General features: G+C 44.0%; 1 protein-coding gene across 1 annotated transcript in view; it reads right to left on the reverse strand.

The window, feature by feature from the left end:
• Positions 1 to 995: 995 nt before the first annotated feature.
• The window catches only part of LOC116981189 (VPS10 domain-containing receptor SorCS1-like), a 720,890-nt gene continuing 708,972 nt past the window's right edge, over positions 996 to 12,913 (reverse strand). The window contains exon 27 of the mRNA XM_033034012.1: positions 996 to 2,070. Coding sequence (XP_032889903.1) covers positions 2,012 to 2,070 — 59 coding nt within the window. The 3' untranslated portion in view covers positions 996 to 2,011. The remainder of the gene's footprint in view (positions 2,071 to 12,913) is intronic.

Raw genomic sequence — 12,913 nt, forward strand, 5'->3', positions numbered from 1 at the left:
GTCTTGATAATATTGTGAGACCAGTGACAGAACTATTCCGTGACGGTACTGGGTGATAACATCATTTCAGGGTCTTTCATTCATATCAATACATTTATGTCTGACCTCTCCGTGGCAATGACATTTAAGGTTTTGCTGTAATATTTTGGAGACCATACTCCCAGTGAAAGGGATGACACATCCTGCAAAAGCATGGAGATTTAAACAGCGACCCAAAAACATTTTTACTTCCCGTCACCGTAATCATTATGAAAGCTTGAGTCTAATTTTGCGAACTGATCTATAAATGCGACTAATGCTTTTTACAGTACAGTATGCAACTGAAACAAGAAAACCAAGCACACCAGTAGTGTACAATAGGTGCTGTTTCTTGTAAGCATGCAGCATATTACAGTACACACAGGATAAAAGGTAATGCTTCATTCTGGGTCTGATCTCAGTCAGGTGCATTGAGTTGCTACAGTTGCCACTGCATAAGAATTGGTCTTGTGAGAAGGTAGGACAAGGCGTTATGGCAGTGAACAGCAGGAGCATTGAGAACGAGTTTGAACTGAGCTTGTGAATGGAGGGCACAGAGTAGACTAGGCAGTGCTGGTGATTGGAGCAGCCATAGTTGGCTACGATTGGTTCAGTCGTGAATTGAATGAGCCTACATCTGAGAGGACGAGAATTCATGTCAACTGAAGGAGGCAGAACAAATGAAGAAGAATGAAGTTTGCTGCTGTTTGCAGGACCATGAGCAGTGGGTGGGATTAAGTTTAGTTTAGAGATACAGAGCAGAAACAGGCCCTTCTCCCCCCCCCCCCCCCTCCCGCCCGAGTCCAAGCCGACCGGCGATCCCCGCAAATTAACACTATCCTACACACACGAGGGACAATTTACAATTTTACTAAGCCAACTAGCCTACAAACATGTACGTCTTTGGAGTGTGGGAAGAAACGGAGCTCCCGTAGAAAACCCACACAGGTCACAGGGAGAACGTTCAAACTCCGTTCAGATAACATCTGTAGTCAGGATCGAACCCGGGTCACTGGGCGCGGTAAGACAACAACTCTACCGCTGTGCCACCGTGCCGCCCCGGATAATCTCCTTCAGTCTGTCCTTCATTCCAGAGGCAATCCAAAACCAAGCCTTCCTCCCTTTTATTAAATCACTGCTCCTTAATTAACCAAATTCCCCTGCCATGCCCGCTACAATCACGATGATGCCTCAAGATGTGCCTTGGATCATCTGCCAAGGTTAACGGGTCAGCAAAGTGGAGGGGAAGCAGATGAATGCTTTGGGGAATCACAGACCACACTGCCTTGTGCAGGATCTCTGAAAGAACTATCCAATTAGACCAACAGCTCTGTTCTTTGCAAAGAGCCTTGCATATTTATTATTTTTCAAGTATTTATCAAATTCCACTTTAGAAAACGACCTACTGAATCTCCCGTCACCTTTTCAAACAGCACGGTCACAGATCACAGATCACAGAGAGCTGCTGAGTTAAGTAAAGTCGTCTTGCCTTTTCCCCTCTGGTTCTTTAGTCCAATTATATTAGTTCCTGTCGACCACATACCAACCCTGTTGTTTGTGGAAAGTTGCCCCATATTTTGTTCGATAGAAAAAAATCCTCCTAACTTTGAACTCGGGAGGGTGGTGTAAAAGAACAGCTGTACTGAACAATGAATGGTGAGATATTTACCCGCAAAATATCTGAAGAGTGAGGTGAATGCAATGGTACGTCTTGCTTAAGTATGCATGTGCTCTTTGTCTAAAAGTATTACCTTTTACGCTGATTGTACTATATGTATTTTCAGGAACCAGACACCACATTCTTTAAATCAATTTACAAGAAAGTTTTTTTTTTCTCTTTTTTTTTTGAAATAGAAAAAGGACTTTTTTTTAATCCAAATAGATACAATAAGTAATCTGTGTCATCACCATCCACATGCAGTTTTAAAGCTAAAACCTTGTGTGTTGTAGGATAGAAAAGTTCATCTCCAATGTGGATTCAGTGGTCTCAGTGTTAAACGTAACTCGGGATTTCTTTTGTGCTCTCACTTTCTGACACTGTTGGAGCCTCTCCTGCAACAAGGAAAACAAGTTTCAAAATGAAAGACCATCCGCAGTTGCAACGCACACCTTTATTTTCCTCAACACAGACCGAGCATCATAGAGTCAGAGAGTCATACAGTGGGGAAACAGGCCCTGCGGCCCAAATGCCCAACACCGACCAGCTACACACGTCCCACCTGCCCGCGTTTGGTCCATTTCCCTCCAAACCTGTCTAACTGTTTCTTAAATGTTGGGATAGTCCCTGCCTCAACTATCTCCTCGGGCAGCTTGTTCCATACACCCACCACCCTTTGTGTGAAAAAGGTACCCCTCAAATTCCCATTAAATCTTTTCCCCTTTACCACCAGGGGCGCTGCATGATTGGCAGACCCACCAAAACGGTCTGTCTATTCTTTTGTCTTTAAAAAATGTTTTAGTGTGTGTTAAAAGTCTGTGTAAATATTCTCCGGTTTGTTTTATGTGTGTGGGGGGGGGGAGGGGGCTGGGGGAACCTTTTTTTTCAGTTTCTTACCATAACGGAGATGCAATTATCTTCCATATTGCATCTCCGGTTGCTCTGCGGCCGAACATCGATGGAGCTGGAGGCCTCCTCGGACTGACTTTGTGCCCACCGCGGGGAGTGGACTTAACATCGGAGTTGATCCTTTGCCTGGGATCGCTCCAACCGCGGCCTGCGGACTTACCATCAAGGGCTCGCAGTCTCGGGAGAGGCTCGTCAGGGGCTCTAACGACACCGTGGCTCGAACAGTTCCGACGCGGGGTCCGGTCGCCGGTGCGGGGGAGCTGACATCCCCAATGCAGGAGCTGATTGCCCTGATGCAAAGGGCCCAACCGCCGGCTACGGGAGTCAAGATCGTCCCGTCAATGGAGGGCTCGAGGCTCCCGACCACGGGAGAGCATAGAAGGGAAGAAATCAGAACTTTTTTTCGACTTCCATCACAGTGAGGAATGTGGAGGAGTCACTGTGGTGGATGTTTATGTTAAAATGTATTTTGTGTGTTCCATTGCTTTTTATTGTGTGCCAGGCTTGGCAAATGGAATTCCTTGTATGTTGCAAAACATACTTGGCTAATAAAGTATTATTGTGATTGTGATTGTGATTAAGCCTATGTCCTCTGGTCCATCAATTCACCTACTCTGGGCAAGAGACTCTGTGCATCTACCCAATCTATTCCTCCAATGATTTTATGCACCTCTATAAGATCACCCCTCATCCTCCTGCGCTCCAAGAAATAGAGTCTCAGCCTACTCAACCTCTCCCTATAGCTCAGACCCTCTTGTCCTGGCTATATCCTCGTAAAGCTTCTCTGTACCCTACCTTTTCCAGCTTGATACAGTGCATTGAGTAGAATGGATTCCCATCCTTTACACCAAGTGTTAAGAACTGCTTTCCATCTTCTAGTATAGAAGATGAGTATAGAAGTTGGGAGGTCATGTTACAGTTGTATGAGACATTGGAGGAGCCGAATCTAAAGTACTGTGTCCAGTTATGAATAATAAAAAAACAATTTCTGGTCTATGTTAAAGCCTAGTCTTTCAGACAAGCAATTGAAACCTTCAACTCTTTTACCTCTACAGCAACATTCAGCCCTGACCCACACTCTCTCTTCAATTATACTTTTTGCCCTTCATTGTGTTTAGTCATCATGGGATACACTCCTGGAATCCTGGAAAGGAACTGCGGATGCTGGTGTATAAAGACAATAGACACAAAATGCTGGAGTAACTCAGCTGGTTAGGCGGCACGGTGGCACAGCGTTAGAGTTCCAGCCTTACAGCGCCAAAGACCCAGGTTCGATCTTGACTATAGCTATCTATGGTGTCTATATGGAGTTTGTACATTCTCCATGTGACAGCGTGGGTTATCTCCAGATGCTCCGGCTTCCTCTCACACTCCAATGGCATTGAGGGGGAAAGTAAACTGGAAGTGAGTAAAGCACAGAAAAAGTCAGGGCTGGCAACAAATGAGCTCAGGAAGGATGAAGTCCATAATGGCCCATTGTTAGCTGTGGAAGGTGTGATAACAAGAGGGGAAGAAGGATGCAAATAGTGGAACTGTTAGGGCTGCTAGGGTGCAGGTGGGGGAAGAGAGGACGGGTGGGAATACAGGTTTCTTGAAATTAGAGACATTAATGTTCATACCGCTGGGTTGTAAGCAGCCCAAGTGAAATATGAGGTGCTGCTCCTGCAATTTGCGTGTCGTCTCACTTTAAGCATTTTGGTGGATTTTGATGTCTTTAAAGGCACTAAATAAATGCAAGCTCTTTCTTTCTTCCTTGTGGTTTCATATACTGGCTCGCATTAAAAGACAAGCCTCTGGATAATAATAACCATCTCTTGCATGCAAACTGACAGCTAAAGACTGAGGCATTTAATCCGTAAGCGTTGGACGTAGCGATTTTTACATTTTGTCTTTTTTGCTGCTGTCTGAATCATAATTACGCCCACAGGTAATATATAAGCACTGTTTGAAAAGCAGCTGTTGAGATCATTGATAGCTATATTCAGAAAACGTGGCACTTCATTTCTTTTGGTCAATGTTGCAGTTGCGGGCCATAAAAAAAAGGCACTTAACCAATCACACACGTTAAGTGGAGCTGAAAGCTGTAAGTTACTGGTTTATAGTTGGACACCAGGCAATCAAGGCACAGCAGTTTGTAATTGTACAAAGCACGCTATAGGATTTAATTTGTTAATGACATAAAGCCAACATTATTTCAAGCACTTCTGACTGATTAAACAGCGCAATTTTTAGCTTGCTACCTAACTCCCTCTTCCGAGTGGAAATTGGTTGGTTAGTTGCAGTCACCCGACTTACACCTCATTTGTCTTTCATTTCAAAGAGAATAAAATGGTGCCCGATTATTCTGCTTCAGGGGATGTCCCTTGTTGTGCTTCCACTCTAGGAGCCATCTTGTCTCTCAGAGTCTGTCAATAATGGGGGATCCATATGAAGCTTTTAAACTTTAGACTTTAGAGATACGGTGTGGAAACAGGCCCTTCGGCCCACCGAGTGCATGCCGACCAGTGATCACCCAGTACACTAGCACTATCCTACACACTAGGGACAATTTACGATTAACAGAAACCAATTGACGTACAAACCTGCATGTCTTTGGAGTGTGGGAGGAAACCGTATAAACACCGTACAGACAGCACCCCTAGTCAGGATCGAACCTGTGTCTCTGGCGTTGTAAGGCAGCAACTCTACCGTTGCGCCACTGTGCCGCCATAATGATTGATATTGATTTAACGATTGATGAGTGCCATCTGAACCAGGGGAGCTCAGGGACATTGCAAAGCAAAGCTGGTTTCTTGAGAAATATTAATATCAACAGGTTGGAGCTGAAAGCAACGGCAAAGTGAAACACTTTGAATGTTGCGGAAAGTAATTTTAGTGGGAAGTGTAAGCCCTGAGGCTAACAAAGGCTGCCGTGCTGTCTGAAATGAGTTTAATATTTGGGAAAGGTTGGCAAAAGCTTATTGATGCATCAGGCTGGTGAGAACGTTGAGTGACAGGACAAAGAGTGAAACAGCAACTGTAAAAGAATGTGTCAATCAATCAGTGCTTGCTGGGGCATTAGCCGCTGGTAGCTTGTTGCAGATATAAAACACAGAAGCAATATCGAGCCACAGGCTGTGCATAACAACAGCTCAGATATTGAGTGCAGCTTCCTTGCTCTGTGGATCAACAAAGATGAATACAAATAAATCTGTATTCAAAGTCTGCGGCACTAGAGAAGTGCTCTGGGATGTTTTAATAAGATAATGGTTCTATATAAATACTTGTTCCTGCCATTGTGGCCATTTACATGTAGGATCAGACAGTAACATTGCATGATGCTACTTTACAATGGTTATACAGAACATAGGACAGTACAGCACAAGAACAGGCCTTTCAGCCCGCAATGTCCACACCCAACGATGTCAAGACCAACTATTGTGTGCCTGCACATAATCCATATCCCTACATTGTGTATCCATGTGCCTATCCAAAAGTCTCTTAAATGTCACTATCGCATCTGCCTCCACATGATCCCCAATAAAGCATTCCAGGCACCCACCCCTCTCTGTGTAAAAAAGTAAACTGGCCCCACTTATTTTCTTTCAACTTTGCTACTTTCACCCTAAAACAATGCCACGGAAAATTAGCAAAGAAGTAGACCTTGGCATCTCAGTTAGTTTCTTTAACTTTAAAAAACTTCAAGTTTCTAACTTGTCCCAGTGTGCATTACAAACTACTCGCCATTTGAGAGGCAGGGAGAGGGAAGATAGTCAGTCTTTTCCCTTGCTGGAAATACCAAATACTAAAGAGCAGAGGTCTTGTGAGAGGGGGAAAGTTTAAAGGGGATATAAGGGCAAGTTGGGGCAAAGGGCCTGTTTCTACACTGTACGACTATCACTCGATCTATGACTACAGTATATGCAAGGCAAGTTTTTACACAGAGAGTGGTAGGTGTCTGGAATGTTTTGCCAGGGGAGGTGGTAGAAGCAGATACAATGGCAACATTTAAGAGGCGTTTGAACTGGCAGGAAATAGCAGAATAAGGATCATGCATGGGATGAGATGGGTTGGCATCTTGGTCTGAGTAGTGTTCACCTTCGCTCAGTCTGCCTGGGCCCATGCGATCTCCCGGTTACCAAGAACTTTAACTCCATTTCCCATTTCCATACTGACCTTTCTGCTTTGGGCCCCCTCCACTGTAATAGTGAGGCCACAAGCAAATTGGAGGAACAGCACCTCATATTTCACTTGGACAGCTTACAACCCAAAGGTATAAATATTTCCATCATCATCCTTGCTGGCCTTGATTTGTTATTTTCATACCTTTCATTTTTTTTGTTCTTGTACCTTTTCATATCTTTAGTTTCCTTCTCTGGTTCTCAGTCTGAAGAAGGGTCTCGACCCGAAACGTCACCTATTCCTCTTCCCCAAAGATGCTGCCTGACCTACTGAGTAAACAAGCATGTGCAGTTCCTTTCTGCACATTGTAATGCATCAGTTCCATAGTCAAAGTCCAAACTCTGCAATGGGTAAGAAGTGAATTGGGCAGTACCCTAGCTTATGGAAGCCTGATAACAGAGAGGAAGAAGCTGTTTCTGAGTCTGGCGTTGCGTGTATTCAAGGTTCTGTACCTTCAGCTGGATGGGAGCAGGGAAAAGAAGGACTCACTTGGGTGGAACATGTCTTTGATTACGTTGGTTGCTCTTCTAAGGCAAGAGTGGAGTGTAGATGGAGTCAATGGTAGGGAAACGAGGAAACAAAGAACTGTAAAGCTGGTTAATACACAAAAGAACACCAAGTACTGGAGTAACAGGTCTTGCAGCATCACTGGAGAACATGGATAGGTGACGTTTTGGATCGAGACCCATCTTCAGCCAGAGTTACTCCAGCCTTTTATGTCAATGGTGGGGAGTGTGGCTTGTGTGATGGAGTGGTCTATATCTGCATCTCTTTGGTGAAATGCCTTCCAGACTTTGCAGCTTGAGCTATATTGCAGCTTGGTCATAACACCAATTCATTTGCTGCTGTGTTGATAATCCAGCCAGTCGTTCTCAAGACCCGTGACTTCTTCCAGACAATCTCACCATTTCCCCCAGCTTGTTCAATTAGAAGAGAGACCAAGCATCATTACTGGTGGACCGTAGTCAAAATGCGATTACATCACAGCATGTACTTGCCTGTAATTTGAGATAATTTCCTCATTCCACTGTATTCAAACAATGCTAATCATGATTGCTGTGCTCTGTACACCGCTGGTCTTGAGTTTTAAAACTATTGATGGTTGATTAAAGTTCATGCTTCTGCTCAACGGCAATCAATGTAAACAGAAGTGCTGCTTGTTACTGGAAATTACTCCATTCTGACTTTAAGGATAAAGTACTGTTTCCTTTGAATTCCAATGAGGTGAATAAAAGTAAAGATTTGGTTTCCTAACTGCTAGAAATGCACTCATGCTGCCCTGCAATTAAATGGAGATTTCTTTATATTAATGTAAATTGCTTTAGCAATACATTGCCATCCTAGCTTTTTAATTGGAACGGACAAAGTTGTCTCTTGGATGAGTGGAAGTGTAATAATTGCAGCAGTGAACTTGAGTGTTTTGGTTGAAATGGTAATGAAGGATAATTGTGACAGTCTGAGCATCTTGTGACACTGAATAATCCATCACCCATATTCCTGCACCTGCAGCTGGTCGATTGATTGAAAGATACATGGAAACAGGCCATTCGGCCCACTGATTCCTTGCTGACCATCGATCACCCATTCATACCAAGGGGTGGCATGGTGGTGCAGTGGTAGAGTTGCTGCCTTACAAAGCCAGGGACCCAGGTTTGATCATGACCACGGGTGCTGTCTGTACAAAGTTTGTACGTTCTCCCAGTGACCAGGCGTGGACTTTCTCCGGGTGCTCCAGTTTACTCCCGCACTCCAAAGTCGTATAGGTTTGTAGGTTAATTGGCTTTGGTAAAAAAATTGTAAATTGTCCCTAGTATATAGGATAGAGTTAGTGTACAGGGATTGCTGGTCAGCACAGACTCAGTGCTATGTAAACTGTTCCAATTTACCTGTATTTGACTCGCATCCCTTTAAAACGTACCTATCCACGTAGCTATCCAATAGTACCTGCCTCAGTGACCTCCTCTGGCAGCTCGGTCCATTTACCACCGCCCTCTGAGTAAAAACTTGCAGAGAGACAATGACTATTCTCAACCCACTGTGGTTCACAAGAGCATTGGCTGGGTCTTTACACATTTGGTTTAGTTTAGTTTTGAGATATAGTGCGGTAACAGGCCCTTCGATCCACCGAGTTTGCGCTGACCAGCGATCCCCGCACATCACCACTACCCAACACATACTAGGGACAATTTTACTTTTATACATTAATAGTAAGATTAAACGAGAACTTACCAGTTTGAAGTTTGATCTGTATTTTATGAGGAGTTACGATGAGGGATTACGTGAAGAACCCCGCCACGACGCATGCGTGTCATTCTTCAAAGCAGCGGTGTGAAATCACAGATAACTGTGATGACTAAACATAGTAAGATTAGAGAAGAGATACCAGTTAAGTATATGATCAAGGGTGGGAGCGGAGGGCACGTAATCCCTCATCGTAACTCCTCATAAAATACAGATCAAACTTCAAACTGGTAAGTTCTCGTTTAATCTTACTATTTTACTTCGGAGTCACGTGAGTGACTACGTGAAGATTTTAAAGCTCTGTGATTTCATGCCGTGGAAACGAGTCCATGCATCACGCCTGCCTTGATGACTGTAGGAGGAATTGTGTTAACATAATTTGGACATGAATTCGACATTGAAATCATAAAATTTATTAACACAAATTTATAACCCCTTTTTATGGGTTTAAATTAATTTACAGAACTTAAATTTGTTTCTGCAAACGTTCCAGGTTTCATTACTGGTTTATTGTAAAATAATTGGAATGTTTTCCCCCAGACCATCCTGCTGCCTTGAGGATTTGGTCCATTGGTACATCCAACACTATCGCTGCCGATGTAGCTGCAGCCCTGGTGGAATGAGATTGTAAAATATTAGTATCCACCCCAGCCTGTGTTAGCACCTGTTTCAGCCATCTTGAGATGGTCTGGACCGTCACTCTTTTGTGTGGTTGCTAGTGGCTGACCAAAAAGTGCCTTCTCAATGCCTCTTAGGATTTTCGTTTTCTCCATGTATAACGACAGATGTCTTATTATACACAGACGGTCATCTGTTTGGGTATGACCTAAATTGTATATTGAGGCCTGCTGATTCCTGTCTGTTCTGCTTACTAACTCATAGATATGAAACGTAATATTTTCTGTTGAGTAAGTCATGTTGTCCAGTCTTAGTTTATGCAGTGCCGTGACCAATGCCATTAGCATGACTGTTTTTAATGTCAGTCTGTGTAGGGACAGAGCTGTTGCTGGAGACCAATCCTGAGCATCTTCAGGATAATACTTACATCCCATATTTGGGAGTAACTGGTTCTTGGGGGATTAGTATTAAAAATTCCCCTCATAAGTTTTGTTACCAGTGGGTGAGTCCCAACAGAGTAACGCTCTGTCCTCTGCCATAGGTAAGTCGATAGGGCACTTCTGGCGCAGTTGATGGCACTGTAACTGAGCCCCTCATCATAGTGGAGGCCTGCCAGATATTCCAGAACAGACGGGATGTTCATGTCTCTGTAGGTGATGTTGTTTTTATGGCAGTGCATCGCCCACTTCCTGATATACACCAGATACTGTTTTTTGGTTGACTGTCTTTGGGCCGCCGAGATCATGTTCACTGTTCGGTCCGTCAGTCCCAGTTGTAGTAGAGGTGTTTTTAAAACTCTACAAATTAATAAGTTCAAATGTTTATGGCATGGGTGGCTATCCCTTGTTACGGGATGTAGCAATAAATCTGGTCTATGTGGGATGGTGATACATGGTTCTAATACCATGTTTAATACCACTGGGAACCGTGGTTGAGTAGGCCAATCGGGTACTACCAATACCAGACGCAGAGTCTTGTTGTATTTTCCTTAATACCCGACTGATGAGGCAGGAAGGAGGGAATGCGTAAATAAACAATTTCCCCCCCAATGAAGCGAAAATGCATATGTCGCCGCTGCCCCAGGGTCTGGTTCCCATGAAACATAATTTGATAACTGGTGGTTAAGTCTGGATGCGAATAGATCGATATCTGGTGTTCCATATTTTGCTGTAATATCAGCAAATACTTTTTTATTCAACATCCATTCGGTGTTTTCATTAAATTTGCGAGACCTGGTGTCTGCTACTAAATTTAGTCTTCCAGGTAGGTAGGTGGCTGATATCCAAATATCTCTCTGGATACACCATTGCCAAATTGTATTAGCCAGATTGTCACATGATGTCGATTTGTTTCCACCCATGTGGTTAATGCATGCTACCACAGTGGTATTGTCTATCTGTAGTCTAACATGCTGGTGATATGATCCAGTACAATATGACTTTAGGCCATGAAATGCACCCAACATTTCCAGGTAGTTTATGCCCAGTGTGAGTAATAATGATGCCTCCTGAGCAGTCCATCTACCTCCACAGCTGGTGATGGTATTGGTGGCTCCCCACCCAAGTGCACTGGCATCAGTTTGTAGTACCATGGAAAGGTTACTGACAATGATTGGATTGGAACAAAGCTAGATGTTATCTATCCACCATTTTATTCCATTTTAGCTTGATTGGTAGTTTCATAGGTCTGTCAAAGTGACCTACATTAATTTAGAGTGCTTGTATTTTTGCTCTCTGTAAGTTTTGGTAATGTAGAGGTCTAAATTGTGTGGCTGGAAAAGGCAGCCGCCATTTGCCAATTACTTTTGCTACCAATCTGATGGATGGTTTGCTGATGTCAATGAGGTTATGCAAGCCTCTAATAAATCTCTAGCCTTTCCCTTAGGCAGAGTCACTGATATGTGAACTGAGTCAATGGTGAAACCCCCAAATAGTCCATAGTAGTGGAAGGCGTTAGTTTAGATTTAACTGGATGGATAATAAATCCCAGTCTTTCAAATAACTGTTTTGTGGCTGTTACAGTTTGTTTGGCCAATTCCAAAGTTTTGCCCACAATGAGTATGTCATCTAAATATGCCATGACCATGTGCTTACGTTTCCGTAGAAACGCTAGGGCTGGTTTCAAAATTTTTGTGAACAGCCTGGGGCTGATGACCCATTTGGCAGTGCTTTATACTGCCAGAGTTGTCCATCCAGTTGAATTTTAAGTAACATCTGTGGTCACCTCGTATAGGCACTAAATAGTAAGCATCTTTTAAATCGATGCTGGCCATGAAGTAACCTTTGGAAATTAATTGTTTAGCAGTAACAAAGGTATCCATTTTGTCAGATCTATGGTGATGCGACAACCACCATCTTTTTTGTTTTTGATAAATATATTGGACACGAATTCTAATGGTTCGTGTTGAGTTTTCTCAATTACACCTTTTATGTAAAGCCGCTCCAGTTCAGCTTGCGCTTTTGATTTTTCTTTATCAGAGGCACGAACATTCGGTTCGGTATATGTTGAACTGGAGGGCTGTACTTGTGTATAAACTCTATTGTATATCCCTGGATACTGCTTAAGATGTAAGTATCGGTTGTTAACATGCTCCATGCATTCAGAAAAGAGTGTAGTCTCCCCCCAACCTCCATGCTCCCTGTATTTTGTAGGGAACCAGACCCACATACCTCCATAGTTACCAGTGGCAGGTTTACTTCTTTTTGTAGGTTCTTCGCTGCTGTTGTTGCGCTGGTGTCTGGATTTTCGGTTTGGTTGGCGTTGGAGGTCCCCGCATCTTCCAAGAAGACCGGCCTGGGCCATGGCCTAAAAAGACTCATGTTTTAAATACCGGGCCTTCGAGCTTTCACCAGTTCTGTTGGTGGGTGCGTAGGGGTGCTGTCTTTGGCTGTAGTGTTTGTTGGAGTCCATTTTATTACTCCAGTAGGTTCTCTTGTTCCTGCACCCCTTGCACACTTGTCTTTCCTTCTGCGGACCCCTCTTCCAGGTCAGCCCAGAACTGACCCGCAGTGCCCCCCTCTGATGAGGTAGAAGCACTGTGCAGCCCTTCAAGAGGTACTGCTGTGGGTTTATCATAGGGCCCACAGTGACCCGACTCCATCTCCCGGAGTCTGTCACATTGGAGCAAATGCACCACACACCGCTCCATCCGGCTCCAGCGCTCTCGGTCGCTGGCCACCCGCGGTTGTTCAAAGTCGGACTCCTCTGAGTCCACGACCTTGTTTGTTTTTGTGTCTAGCCTTTCCGCCCGGCTGCGTGGATCTGGACGGTGCGGAGGCGACATCGGGCACAGCTGATCCCACTATCGGT

Source organism: Amblyraja radiata, chromosome 15 (assembly GCF_010909765.2).
Source record: "Amblyraja radiata isolate CabotCenter1 chromosome 15, sAmbRad1.1.pri, whole genome shotgun sequence".
Taxonomy (NCBI): domain Eukaryota; kingdom Metazoa; phylum Chordata; class Chondrichthyes; order Rajiformes; family Rajidae; genus Amblyraja; species Amblyraja radiata.